The sequence below is a fragment of the Podarcis filfolensis genome, assembly GCF_964270895.1.
Source record: "Podarcis filfolensis genome assembly, chromosome: 18".
NCBI classification, from domain to species: domain Eukaryota; kingdom Metazoa; phylum Chordata; class Lepidosauria; order Squamata; family Lacertidae; genus Podarcis; species Podarcis filfolensis.
This window is the reverse complement of record NC_139622.1, coordinates 9169909-9184909: the sequence shown is the minus strand read 5'-3', so window position 1 is coordinate 9184909 and position 15001 is coordinate 9169909. Positions and strand designations below refer to the sequence as shown.

Sequence of the window (15001 nt, the reverse complement as noted above, 5' to 3'; positions counted from 1 at the left end):
AAATGAAAAAAATAACAATAACAAAAATACAAAATAAAAATAATTAAAAACACACAAATTTTCCATTGCTTATTTTCCTTTAGCCTGTTTCCCAGACCTCCTCATACCTCCCTTTTTTGTATTCCACCTCAAATTGTTGGTTCAGCAAATCCTTACCATTATGTTTTTACCTATTTATAACCCTTTTTTTCATATTCTCTTAAAGCATTACAGCTGGAAACCACTTAATTTCTATCCAACATCATTCTAACATTCGTTAATTTTACAATATTTCTGTAGATAATCTTTAAATTTCTTCCAATCTTCTTCCACCGACTCTTCTCCCTGGTCTCGGATTCTGCCAGTCATTTCTGCCAATCCCATATAGTCCATCACCTTCCAAAGTGGGTAGATCTTGTGTCTTCCAATACTTTGCGATAAGTATTCTTGCTGCTGTTGTAGCGTACATAAAAAAAGTTCTGTCCTTCTTTGGCACCAAATGGCCGACAATGCCCAGAAGTTTGGCCTCATAGAGGGGCAGTATTTCAATATGAGTAGGAAAATGAGATTACCCCTAGACATTTTTTAAGAAATAAGAGCACTGATAATAATAATAGTTCTTATTTATTTATACCCTGCCCATCTTTCAGTTGTAGAAACTTTTTTGGATCAAGCGTAGGTGGGATAAAGATCCTCCCTCAAAAGGCATGTTGTTATAATTAGAATTATTTATAGCCTGCCCATCTGGCTGGGTTTCCCAGCCACTCTGGGCGGCTCCCAACGGAATATTAATAATAATTTTTAAAAGCGACAAAACATAAAACATTAAAAACTTCTCTAAACAGGGCTGCATTCTAAAAGTCAGATAGTTGTTTATTTCCTTGACATCTGAAGGGAGGGTGCCACCACTGAGAAGGCCCTCTGCCTGGTTCCTTGTAACCTCACATCCCGCAGGGAGGGAACTGCCAGAAGGCCCTCGGAGCTGGACCTCCATGTCCGGGATGGACGATGGGAGTGGAGATGCTCCTTCAGGGATACTGGGCCCTTTAGGGCTTTCAAAGGTCAGCCCCAACACTTTGAATTGTGCTCGGAAACGTCCTGGGAGCCAATGGAGGTCTTTCAAGACCGGTGGTATGTGGTCTCGGCGGCCGCTCCCAGTCCCCAGTCTAGCTGCCGCATTCTGGATTAGTTGTAGTTTCCGGGTCACCTTCAAAGGTAGCCCCACGGAGAGTGCATGGCAGTAGTCCAAGCGGGAGATAACCAGAACATGCACCACTCTGGCCAGACAGCCCGTGGGCAGGGAGGGTCTAATCCTGCGTACCAGATGGAGCTGGGAGACAGCTGAACATCGTGCAGCGCTGGAAATCGCCCAGGGCGTCCGCAGGAAGCTCACAAGCGAGAACTGAGCACGATAGCGACTCTGCCCTCCTCCTAAAACACCCTCTCTTGCCTCGATTTCCCTTCAGGAAGCCCGACACGGTGAAGCAGAAAAACGCTTTCCCTCCGAACTTCATCCATTCCCTGGACTCCACACACATGATGCTAACAGCTTTGCACTGTCACAGGTAAGTGGTTCTTTTTTTGTGTTCTGAGACGCTTTTGGGGTGCCCCTTCCCTCAGGCGGCTAAAAACGGGGCACAGGGCTCCCTTTCCTCAAACGGCGTTAACAGAGAAATCAGCCAACAGAGGGACAGCAACTTTCTGCAACGCCAAAGTTGTGTTAGTTATTCTGACGAATTTGTTGTCGTAGTTTGCTTTACATGCTGCAGGCACTTCCCAATTTATTACTTATTTAGTCATTTCTACCGTATTTTTCCCTCTATAAGACGCACCAGACCACAAGACGCACCTAGTTTTTGGAGGAGGAAAACAAGAAAAAAAATATTCTGAATCTCAGAAGCCAGAACAGCAAGAGGGATCGCTGCGCAGCGAAAGCAGCAATCCCTCTTGCTGTTCTGGCTTCTGGGATAGCTGCGCAGCCTGCATTCGCTCCATAAGACGCACACACATTCCCCCGTACTTTTTAGGAGGGAAAAAGTGAGTCTTATAGAGCAAAAAAATACGGTATTTGATTTTAGAAAATATAAAGTTATAACCAAGTCAATGAAAAATCCAAATCAAGAGATTACTTTGAATCTCAAGACTTCCCCCCTCTATGGGTCCTAATGTCAATGTTATATCAGTCCGTTATCCACATTTTTTATCCATCGAAGCTGTCCATAGTTTTTGTTGCAAGTGTGGTTAAAATCCTGCTCATGTTTTCATCTGCTTACGATGGTCTCCTAAATAAAAGCTTCCCATTTTTAAAAAAAAGTTCTTGTCCTCTTGGTTCCTTGAGCTTCCCAGTTAATTTTGCCATTTCTGCATTAAGGTTCGAAGGGACACAAGCACTATCTGTCCCAACCCCGTGCAGTGCAGGAATCTTTTGCCAAGCGTAGGATTCGAACTCGCAACCCGGGTGTTGAGTGTCTCATTCTGTTCCCGACGGAGCTGTCCCTCGTTTCCTGCTGCTCCGGAGGGCAGGACCCGAGCCGACGGATTCAAAGCACAAGAAAGGCGCGTGGCCCTGATCCAGTCCACGGGTTTGGGGTGGTATTGGGGCGTCCCCTGGGCCGTAAATTAAATACCGTATTTTTCGCTTTATAAGACGCACCAGACCACAAGACGCACCTAGTTTTTGGAGGAGGAAAACAAGAGAAAAAATATTCTGAATCTCAGAAGCCAGAGCAGCAAGAGCGATCACTGCGCAGTGAAAGCAGCAATCCCTCTTGCTGTTCTGGCTTCTGGGATAGCTGCGCAGCCTGCATTTGCTCCATAAGGCGCACACACGTTTCCCCTTACTTTTTAGGAGGGAAAAAGTGAGTCTTATAGAGCAAAAAATACGGTAATCCAACTTGCGAAGCCCGTCGGCATACACTGGGCCTGGCTTTTAGGAAAGTAGCCAGCTCAGAGCCGCTCCTTTTCTTGCTCTTTGCTCTAACACCACTGGGTGGTGCTCCCAGCCCGGGGATTAGATCAGAAGGGATCCCTTGACCACAGGGAGGGGTCAGCCCTCCTTTGCCCTCCTCCCAATCCGTTTTTATTTTGGAGAACAGTTTTTCCTTTTATGAGGCTGACGGCAGCCCCTGGTCACAATCGAGGGACGTCAGAAGCTGCCTTATGCAGTGTTAAGCCACTGCTCCCATTTAGACCAAGGGACACAGGTGGCACTGTGGGTTAAACCACAGAGCCTAGGACTTGCCGATCAGAAGGTCGGCGGTTCGAATCCCTGTGATGGGGTGAGCTCCTGTTGCTCAGTCCCAGCTCCTGCCAACCTAGCAGTTCGAAAGCACATCAAAGTGCAAGTAGATAAATAGGTACCACTCCGGCGGGAAGGTAAACGGCGTTTCCGTGCGCTGCTCTGGTACTCCAGAAGCGGCTTAGTCCTGCTGGCCACATGACCCGGAAGCTGTACGTCGGCTCCCTCGGCCAGTAAAGCGAGATGAGCGCCGCAACCCCAGAGTCGGTCACGACTGGACCTAATGGTCAGGGGTCCCTTTACCCTTTTACCCATTTAGACCACCACTGCCTGCACCGGTTGGCAGCATCTCTGCAGATACGGACTCTTTCCTAACCTGGAGATTTTAGGGGTCCAGGTTCTGGGAGACTGTGGCTCAGGAGACGGTCAGGGAGCAGACAGGGTTTCACTGGCCTGACTGCCTCTTCCTCTTTATCTGTCTTTCTTAAAAAATTATTTATATTTAAATACAGTGGCAGCTCTGGTTACATACGCTTCAGGTTACAGACTCCGCTAACCCAGAAATAGAACCTCGGGTTAAGAACTTTGCTTCAGGATGAGAACAGAAATCGTGCTCTGGCGGCAGTGGGAGGCCCCATTAGCTAAAGTGGTGCTTCAGGTTAAGAACAGTTTCAGGTTAAGAACGGACCTCCGGAACGAATTAAGTTCTTAACTCGAGATACCACTGTAATTAAATAATCCTGGAGGCGGCCGGATTTTCTCGTCCCAAGCTGCGAACTTAAGATTCATTGCTCTGCCTATTTTGGCCTCTGGCCCTGGCCCTGCCCCACCGGTATTATGTGGCCCCTTGGAACTTGCCCCGAAGTGAATGCGGCCCTCGGGGAGGGGAAGGCTCCCCCCCCGAGGCTTTATTCGCCAGAGTGGCACACGCTCTGGTTATCTCCCGCTTGGACTACTGCCATGCGCTCTCCGCGGGGCTACCTTTGAAGGTGACCCGGAAACAGTATACAAAAATATAGCGTACTTTTCGCTCTGTAAGACGCACCAGACCACAAGACGCACCTAGTTCTTGGAGGAGGAAAACAAGAAAGAAAATATTCTGAATCTCAGAAGCCAGAACAGCAAGAGGGATCGTTGCGCAGTGAAAGCAGCAATCCCTCTTGCTGTTCTGGCTTCTGGGATAGCTGTGCAGCCTGCATTTGCTCCATAAGACGCACACACATTTCCCCTTACTTTTTAGGAGGGAAAAAGGGAGTCTTATAGAGCAAAAAATACGGTATATATTTCACATTGGTATGTCTCAGCACCTGGGTGGGCTTATCTGAACAGGAAAGCCATGACCTCAGCCGTTGTGCATCTTGGCTTTTTTGTGTCTCCTAGGGAGGGGCTGACCTTTGTCTCGGTGCACGATTGCTACTGGACTCACGCGCTCACAGTCGACATCATGAATCGGGTAAGCTGCCCTCACCTCCGCTGCCGCGCCAGATCTCAGCCCTGACCCACGGCGAAACCTGCCCGGGGTTTGGCGCTTGCTTATCTGAAGAGCTCCCTTCAGCAGGAAAAACGTGACGTTTACCCTTGCAAGCAGCAATGAGGATAGGAATGTAAGAATAGCTCTAGCTGGATCCGGCCGACGGGAGCCCACCTAGTCACAGAAATGTAGAATGCTGGAGTCAGAATGCCCCCCCCAGGTCATCTAGTCCAACCCCGCGTTGCAGTAATCTCAGATGGAGCATCCATGACAGGTAGCTGGCAAACTAGGCTGCTGGCTAATAATAATAATAATTTATTATTTGTACCCCTCGCATCTGGCTGGGTTTCCCCAGCCACTCTGGGCGGCTTCCAACAAAGATTAAAAATACATTAAAATGTCACACATTAAAAACTTCCCTTCAGATGTCTTTTAAAGATAGGATAGCTACTTATTTCCTTCATATCTGAAGGAAGGGTGTTCCACAGGGTGGGCGCCACCACCGAGAAGGCCCTCTGCCTGGCACCCTGTAGCTTTGCTTCTCGCAGTGAGGGAACCGCCAGAAGGCCCTCGGAGCTGGACCTCAGCGTCCGGGCAAAACGATGGGTGTGGAGACGCTCCTTCAGGTATACTGGGCCTTTGGGGCCGTTTAGGGCTTTAAAGGTCAGCACCAACACTTTGAATGGTGCTCGGAAATGTACTGGGAGCTCAGTGGTCTCGTTAGATAGTAAAAATCATGTTAAATTGCTGTTTTAGGGGTTGTTTTTAAAAGTCTGGAACCGATTACTCCGTTCTGCATTACTTTCTATGGGAAAATAATAATAATAATAATAATAATAATAATAATAATAATAATAATAATAATAATAATTTATTATTTATACCCCGCCCATCTGGCTGAGTTTCCCCAGCCACTCTGGGCGGCTTCCAATCAAGTGTTAAAAACAATACAGCATCAAATATTAAAAACTTCCCTAAACAGGGCTGCCTTCAGATGTCTTTTAAAAAGAAGATAGCTGCTTATTTCCTTCACATCTGGTGGGAGGGCGTTCCACAGGGCGGGCGCCACTACCGAGAAGGCCCTCTGCCTGGTTCCCTGTAACCTCACTTCTCGCAGGGAGGGAGAAGTCACTTCCCCAGCCACTCGGGGCGGCTTCCCGTAAAATATTTAAATACAGTAATGCATTTCTTGGTTTTGGAACGCTTTGGTTTTGGAACGGACTTCCGGAACGGATTAAGTTTGAGAACCAAGGGAAACAATGTACAACAATAGACTGTCCCAGGGAGCTGACTCAGAATCACCCATGGAATCGTGTTTGGGGCTTTTCATGAATGTGAGGGCGATCTGGCTGCGACATCTGTCACCCCATTGATTGCCAGGGTTGATTCGGCTGATCTGGCTGGCTAGTCGGGTGTCCCCTTCCTCCCTCACCGCTCCATGTGCGTCCCTCCCGAAGCTGCGCCCTCAGTGGAAGAGGACAACCATCCCAGATAGGAGTGTACCGTTCTTCGGTCAAGAGTTTACTAGTCAATTGAGCTGTCTCCACACTCTTGCGTTTCAGGTGTGCCGCGAACAATTTGTGCAGCTCCACAAGCACCCTATCCTAGAGGAACTCTCCCAGTTCATGCTGCAGAAATACTGTTCCCACGTTCCGTAAGTGTGTGTCGCTTTCTTCGCCCGCCCCTCTTCAAATACTCTATTTCAATCAATCAACCTTTATTACAGTCCAGAGACCCAACAAATCGTTACAAAGCAATGCACTATTCAGACAGCCTACCTCCAGGTTAAACAAGCATTTCGTTCAGAATATAGGGATCATTGGTTCTTGCAACCACCGATAAAAACTTCGCCACTGCTAATGTTCTAGCATTTGTCCGGTCTTCCAATAGGAACCTGACATAGTGAGCCTCTGATTTTCCCGGGAAAGGTACCAGCAAGGGTAGTATCAGTTCAGCCCTGGCTTGCTCATATTTTGCACAGTGCAACAAAATATGTTTTATGGAATTGATGTCTTGAGCACACGAGCAAAGTCTGTCCTGGTAGGGAACTCCTCTCAACCTGCCATCCAACACTGCAGAGGGAAAGACATTTAGTCTGGCTTTGGTGAAAAGCCTTCGATAATTTGGTACTGTCAGGTTTTTAATGTAAGATGTTAACTTAAAGACATGCCCATATTGTACTCCTACTGCCAGCGGACTACAGACTGCGTGTGACCGAGATCGCAAGTCACTGTGTGCATTATCCAATATTCTATTTAAACATTGGATCGGTTTCCGTTTGTTGGACCGCTTTGCAAAAGATCTGCCGCAGCCATTTCAGAGTTTTTTAAAAAATAAAACAGAGATAAGAGCAGCGGAATTATTTTGTATGCAGTTGCAACAAACAAAACTCCCCCCTGCAAAAAAATTAGGGCTTTCAGTTGTAGAAATGTATTTCAGATCCAATGCAAGCTAGGATAATGATCTTCCCTTTAAAGGCACGTATAATAATAATAATAATAATAATAATAATAATAATAATTATAATAATAATTATAATAATTATAATAATTATAATTATTATTACATACATACATACATACATACATACATACCCCACTCTCAGTGTTCACCTTACAGTACATCTTACAGTTTTGTTTTGTAGTGTTATGGGTTGTATTTAATGGAATATTTTCATCTGCTGGAATAATTTCCAGTAATAATAATAATAATAGTAATTTATTATTTATACCCCGCCCATCTGGCTGGGTTTCCCCAGCCACTCTGGGCAGTCCCCAACAGACTATGAAAAACACGATAAAACACCAAACATTAAAAACTTCCTTAAACAGGGCTGCCTTCAGGTGTCTTCTAAAAGTCAGGTAGTTGTTTAATTTCTTGACATCTGATGGGATTCCACAGGGCAGGTGCCACCACCGAGAAGGCCCTCTGCCTGGTTCCCTGTAACATCACTTCTTGCAGTGAGGGAACTGCCAGAAGGCCCTCGGAGCTGAACCTCAGTGTCCGGGATGAACGATGGGGGTGGAGACGCTCCTTCAGGGATACTGGGCCATTTAGGGCTTTAAAGTTCAGCACCAACACTCTGAATTGTGCTTGGAAACGTCCTGGGATGTCTTTCAGAACCGGTGTTATATGGTCTCGGTGGCCGCTCCCAGTCCCCAGTCTAGCTGCCGCATTCTGGATTAGTTATAGTTTCCGGGTCACCTTCAAAGGTAGCCCCACGTAGAGCGCATGGCAGTAGTCCAAGCGGGAGACAGCCAGAGCATGCACCACTCTGGCGAGACAGTCTGCGGGCAGGGAGGGTCTCAGTCTGCGTACCAGATGGAGCTGGCAGACAGCAGCCCTGGACACAAAACTGACCTGCGCCTCCATGAGGACAGAGGATGCCAAAAAGAAAATACAGATAGCGCCTGCCTGGTTTGTAGTGGCAGGTAGTTCCCAAGGTGCATACATTATTGGAGACCGCCTCCTTCAGTCTTATAGGATTGTGTTCTTAAGCCTTAAGTCAGGGATGGCTCCGGGGGAAAGCAAAGAAGCTTTCCTTGTTGTTGTTGTTTTTTCCTGCAAAGATGTTTAATTATTATTTGGGTGACGCCTTTATTACAGAAAATGATATTTTCCTTCTCCAGGGTTGAGTGGAAGGATAAGAAGGCGAATGAGTACCAGAGGCTGTTTCAGCTTCTGTCTAGCATCCCAAAAAAAGGTACGAGCACATAGCATATTTATTTTGGGGGCCGGGGGCCGGGAGATCCTTCTGTCAGCAGACAATCCACTCCAGGGACAATCCCAATGCTTATTCCTTAGATTTCTTCCCTGGACCTGCCTCCAAAGGAACCCAGACCATACAAATACCTAAAAATACTAATACCACTGAAATTTCTTAACTTTAAAGCAACTCAGTCATTTAGCGTGGCAGAGCCTTTGGAACTCCCTGCCAGTTGAGATAAAGAGAGGCGCCTTGTTGTTGTTGTTGTTTACTCATTTAGTCATGTCCGACTCTTCATGACCCCCTGGACCAGAGCACGCCAGGCACTCCTGTCTTCCACTGCCTCCCACAGTTTGGTCAAACCCATGCTGGTAGCTTCGAGAACACTGTCCCACCATCTTGTCCTCTGTCGTCCCCTTCTCCTTGTGCCCTCCATCTTTCCCAACATCAGAGTCTTCTCTTCTCCTGAGGTGGCCAAAGTCTTGGAGCCTCAGCTTCAGGATCTGTCCTTCCAGTGAGCACTCAGGGCTGATTTCCTTCAGAATGGAGAGGTTTGATCTTCTTGCAGTCGATGGGACTCTCAAGAGTCTCCTCCAGCACCAGAATTCAAAAGCATCCATTCTTCGGCGATCAACCTTCTTTATGGTCCAGCTCTCACTTCCATACATCACTACTGGGAAAACCAGAGCTTTAACTATACGGACTTTTGTCGGCAAGGTGATGTCTCTACTTTTTAAGATGCTGTCTAGATTTGTCATTGCTTTTCTCCCAAGAAGCAGATTTGGTGTTGAAGTGGCTGTAAGAAGAGGAGTTTTCAGGGGGAGCAAAAATGTCAAGTGCACCATTTTCGTAGCGCCCGGTTCCTGGCTGATGTGAATCGTGGGCCCTGGGGCGTACGGGTATCTGAAAAGCACCCCATTTCTGCGGATGCAGCAATTGGGCAGGGGGAAAACATTTCCAGGAAAATAATAATAATAATAATTATAATTATAATGATAATTATTATTATTATTATTATTATTATTATTATTATTATTATTATTATTTATTTATTTATACCCCACCCATCTGGCTGGGCTTCCCCAGCCACCCTGGACAGCCTCCAACCAAACATCAAAATACAGTAATACATCAAACAATAAAAGCTTCCCTAAACAGAGCTGCCTTCAGATGTCTTCTAAAAGTTTGGTAGTTGTTGTTCTCTTTGACATCTGCTGGGAGGGTGTTCCACAGGGCGGGTGCCACCACCGAGAAGGCCCTCTGCCTGGTTCCCTGTAACTTGGCTTCTCGCAGTGAGGGAACCGCCAGAAGGCCCTTGGAGCTGGACCTCAGTGTCCAGGCAGAACGATGGCAGTGGAGACACTCCTTCAGGTATACTGGACTGAGGCTGTTTAGGGCTTTAAAGGTCAGCACCAACACTTTGAATTGTGCTCGGAAACGTACTGGGAGCCAATGTAGGTCTTTCAAGACCGGTGTTATGTGGTCTCGGCGGCCGCTCCCAGTCAACACTGCCCCATGCGTTGCCTAATTCTTCACCCCCCTCCTTCATCACCTCCCTTCCTAGCCATGCTGAACTCTTCATAATCTTATCTTTTAAGCCTCTTCATTTTGGCTCCCGACTCTATGTTTGGCTCACCTGTTTGTTGGTAACAAGAGAGAATCCAGGCAAAGCCCGATTAGCGTAAAAAAACGCAGTTGGCATTCTGCCGCGCGTGCCAAACTCTTTAATAATAATAATAAAATAATAATAATAATATATTTATACCCCGCCTATCTGGCTGAGTTTCCCCAGCCACTCTGCGCGGCTTCCAATCAAGTGTTAAAAACAAGACAGCATTAAATATTAAAAACTTCCCTAAACAGGGCTGCCTTCAGATGTCTTTTAAAAAGAAGATAGCTGCTTATTTCCTTCATATCTGAAGGGAGGGCGTTCCACAGGGCGGGCGCCACCACCAAGAAGGCCCTCTGCCTGGTTCCCTGTAACCTCACTTCTCGCAGGGAGGGAACCGCCAGAAGGCCCTCAGGAGATGGACCCAGGTGTCCGGGCTGAACGATGGGGGTGGAGATGCTCCTTCAGGGATACTGGGCCATTTAGGGCTTGAAAGGTCAGCACCAACACTTTGAATTGTGCTCAGTAACATACTGGGAGCCAATGCAGATCTCTCAGAACCGGTGTTATGTGGTCCCGGCGGCCGCCCCCAGTCACCAGTCTAGCCGCCGCATTCTGGATTAAATGCAGTTTCTGGGTCGCCTTCAAAGGTAGCCCCACGTAGAGCGCATTGCAGTAGTCCAAATGGTAGCCATCCTTGGCGTTTCATGGGGCGGTTTTTAACATTTCACTCGCCTCGGGCTCATCAGCTCCACATCCCAGCCAATATCGCAATTCCTGCTTTCTCTGATTTCGCAGCTTGGACCAAGATTCGCATGGGGGGCTCCTGGCCTTTCTCACCCCCTACGTGGCCTTCCACGTGGAATTGGCCTTTTAGCTCCAAACTGCAGGGGACAGGCGACTGGCTTGAAACAAAGCCAGGTTCCTAGTCCTCATGGTTGTAGCATCGCTGTGGGTTCCGTGTCTCCCTGTCGCACCCAACGAGGAGAGGTTGCTGTGTCTGGGAACTTTCAGACAAGCGAGGGGACGTGGGGCGGAAGTTTGTAAAAAGTTCCGTGTGTCACCCTGACACTGGATCTGAACCTGGACGTCGGAAGGTCCAGGACAGGCCTGTTTAGCTGCGGAACTCCCTGCCACCCAGTCGGCCGCTGTGAGAACAGGTAAGGTAAAGGGACCCCTGACCGTTAGGTCCAGTCGTGGCCGACTCTGGGGTTGCGGCGCTCATCTCGCTTTATTGGCCGAGGGAGCCGGCGTACAGCTTCCGGGTCATGTGGCCAGCAGTACTAAGCCGCTTCTGGCGAACGAGAGCAGCGCACAGAAACGCCGTTTACCTTCCCGCCGGAGCGGTACCTATTTATCTACTTGCACTTTTGACGTGCTTTCGAACTGCTACGTTGGCAGGAGCAGGGACTGAGCAACGGGAGCTCACTCCGTTGCGGGGATTCGAACCGCCGACCTTCTGATCGGCAAGTCCTAGGCTCTGTGGTTTAACCCACAGCACCACCTGCAGACGTGGGACTAAATGGGCCCGATCCCACAGCGTCTCCCGGGACCTTCCTTCCTTCAAAGTATAAAATCCACAGGTTTGCTCCCAATGCAGCCCTGGTTTAGACCAACCGTTCTGGTCCAGCCTTCTTGTTGGTTTTTTGGCAGAAGGGGCATAAGTATCTGCCCCCCCCCCCCCGCCCAAAGAAACCTCACCTGAATTGTAGCCAAAGACTCCCATCACCATCTGCCGCTCTGGAGGTGGGAAGCCGCTATCTAAAGCTTTATTTCAAAGGCAGTTTCCACCTCCTTCAATCTTCCTCCCTGGGGTGTTCTGTTGCTGCTCTCAGTTCATCTCTGTAGTCGTACACAAACCCTCTTCAGGGGATCTGTGGCTGGCTGCCCAGTTTCTACAGAGTCTTGTCTCTTCCCTTCCCTTCCCTTCCCTTCCCTTCCCTTCCCTTCCCTTCCCTTCCCTTCCCTTCCCTTCTCTTCTCTCTGCTTCCATCCTCAAATTTCCTTTCTTAATATATAATTTTTTATTAGTTTTTTTAACATATCATTTTCAACAATAATTAAACATACTTTTGCATCTTATTCAAAATTTTGACTTCCATCAATCCTGTCTGAAAATTTTCCACTTTATTCTCTCAGTATGCGTTTCTTATCTTCCCTATTACATTTCAAACTCATAACCAATATCTCTGTCTTTTTCTACTTTGCAACACTTCGTATATTTCTCCTTACAAAACTTATTGTAGTCCTACTAGCGTAATTTGTTGATGACAGTTGCTCTTCAAATAATTCATATACTTCTTCCAATCTTCTGTAAATCTCCGGTCCCGCAGGTTTCGAATCCTTCCTGTCATTTTGTCCAATTCTGCATAGTCCATTAATTTCGTCCTCAAATTTCCAATTTGCTTTTGAAGCTGAGAAGATGTTTCCCCGCTTCCAGGTCTAAATAACAACAACAACAATTATTATTATTTCTAATGAAATTTATTACGGTCAGAGACCAGCTTGTAAAACACAAATGGAACTACAATCCCAATAGAACTATTATTCTTATTATTTAGTGCTTATACCTGCCCATCTGGCTGGGTTTCCCCAGCCACTCTGGGCGGCTCCCAGCAGAATATTAAAAGCACGATAAAACATCAAACATTAAAAAACTTCCCAAAACAGTTCTGCCTTCAGATGTCTTATAAAAGTCAGATAGTTGTTTATTCCTTTGACATCTGGTGGGAGGGCGTTCCACAGGGAGGGCGCCACCACCGAGAAGGCCCTCTGCCTGGTTCCCTGTAACCTCACTTCTCGCAGGGAAGGAACCGATTCTGGTTGCCGCAGGAGGGGATGGGGCTTTTGTGCTCAGGTCAGTTTTCCACGGGCAGCTGGTTTTCCGCCATGGGAGGGCAGGATTAGGGCCGGATTTCGGTTTGATGAGACCCTAAGCTACTGAAGGTAACGGGCCCTTTCTATGTCCAGCTGTCCTTTTTCAACAACAAATTGCCTCTGTTTTTTGTGTTGAATATATGCTGCATGGTAATTGATGGACCTAATAGGTAACTCAAGCCGTTTGCACATATTGTCATGCAACCAGTCCATGCTGAATGTGAGGTAAAGGTAAAGGGACCCCTGACCATTAGGTCCAGTCGTGGCCGACTCTGGGGTTGCGGCGCTCATCTCGCTTTATTGGCCAAGGGAGCCGGCGTACAGCTTCCAGGTCATGTGGCCAGCAGGACTAAGCCGCTTCTGGCGAGCCAGAGAAGCTCACGGAAACGCCGTTTACCTTCCCGCCGGAGTGGTACCTATTTATCTACTTGCACTTTGACGTGCTTTCGAACTGCTAGGTTGGCAGGAGCTGGAACCGAGCAACGGGAGCTAGGCACCCTATATATAGAAAGGAGCAAACCGGTGATATTTTAGGGAGCAGGCTAGCAGGCGGGGCCCATGACTTACATCGTAGGAGCCTACCCAACACAAAACACTGTTGCTGGATGTAGGTTTTATTTTATTTGTCTTTAATCTTATATTTTGGAAACGTACATCCAGGTGTTTTTTTCCCCTTTAATTTTTTTGGGGGCCCCCAAGAGAGTGGGGCCCTAATCTATAGCTTGTTTAGCTTATACGTAAATCCGGCCTCTCCTTGTATTCTGAATGTTACACACTTTCTTTCCCTTCCAGGTGACTTCGACCTGGAGAAGGTAAAAGAGTCCACGTACTTCTTCAGCTGACCCCGGAAGGCGGCTCGGAAGCTTTTCCAGGGACCCTGCCCTCCGTCGCCCCGTAATCCGGCTCAGAACGGGCTCTGCTACCTCCAGAGTGAAAAACGGTGGGGAGGAATTTCTTGCACCGTGCAAAACGTATTCGGTCTCTCTGCCCAGAGCCTCCATCAGGTTTTCTTTTCCTCCGTTCCATCCCAGAACTCTGATCAGCCCCAGCTACCTCTATACAACCACTGTTTTCGTTTGTTTTTCAAATGCCCAAACGGTGAAGAATCGAAGGGAGGAAACCGTCTTCCTGGCTTGGTGCTGCTTAGGTCATTTGGTGCCCCCTCCAAAGGGTACTTGGCTTGCCACCCCGAATCTCTGCCAGCCCTGTGGAGAAGGGGTACCTTTGCCCTTAACCAGGAGAGTTTAGTGGAGGCAGGAGATGGTAGCTTTGACCCACAGCTTCCCTTCACAGGATTGCCCACGTTGGCGATGACTGAAGGCTGGCATTGCGAACGTGCTAGGCTCCAGCTCCCGTCCGGCCCCCGAACCTTTGGGGGGCTGGTTGGAGCAGACCCCACAGCTTCTGGGGGATTCGTTCTTGCAACGGCAGAGCATAGGAACCACATGGGAAGAGAAATATGGGTGAAATTCCCTTGCCTGGCGCTGTCTGCTTTGGTTCTGCCTTCATCGTCCCACTTGCCACTTTTTGGGTACCACGGCACGGGGCTGCCCCCTCGAACCGCCGCCTGTGGGGTACAGAATCGAGTCCCGAGCTTCCCCTGCAGGGGATGTTATCCCATAGCTGTCAACTTTCCCCTTGCGAGGAATCCTATTTGGAATAAGGGAATTTCCCTTTTAAAAAAGGGGAAAGTTGACAGCTGTGTGTTATCCTCTCCCATCAGGGAACGGTTAAGTTTGTTCTGGCAGAGTGGCCTGGGGAGGGCCATTTTGATGCACCAGGAGAGCTGTGTTTGTCCCCCGCCCCTTGGCCAATCCCTGTAAATTAAAAGCCTACAAGAAATATCTGCCTCGCCTCTGGAATTCCTGATCCGTCGATGATGGGGAACGAATTCGGCCAATGCTCTTGACTTGAGAAGCGAGGAGGCAGCCCGCAGTGTCTCTGCACTGAGTCTCTGCCCGTGGTGTTTTTTCAAGCTCAGCTGGCGGTCGGGGGATAAGGAGAGATGCAGTTCAGCAACACCGAGAGTAATACCCGCTTGAAGTTCTGGTCGCCTCAGCTGAGAATGGATATGGCAGAGTTGGGAAAGGTTCAGAAAATGGAAAGCCCAAATGGTTAAGG

The 15001-nt window shown here is 48.1% G+C and overlaps 1 protein-coding gene across 1 annotated transcript in view; it reads left to right on the top strand.

Annotated features, from left to right (window-relative positions):
* The window catches only part of POLRMT (RNA polymerase mitochondrial), a 46751-nt gene extending 32029 nt beyond the window's left edge, over positions 1 to 14722 (top strand). Inside the window, exons 17-21 of the mRNA XM_083594375.1 lie at positions 1446 to 1544; positions 4598 to 4670; positions 6251 to 6342; positions 8318 to 8391; positions 13673 to 14722. Of these exons, the coding sequence (XP_083450501.1) occupies positions 1446 to 1544; positions 4598 to 4670; positions 6251 to 6342; positions 8318 to 8391; positions 13673 to 13722 (388 nt within the window). The 3' untranslated portion in view covers positions 13723 to 14722. The remainder of the gene's footprint in view (positions 1 to 1445; positions 1545 to 4597; positions 4671 to 6250; positions 6343 to 8317; positions 8392 to 13672) is intronic.
* Positions 14723 to 15001: the final 279 nt, after the last annotated feature.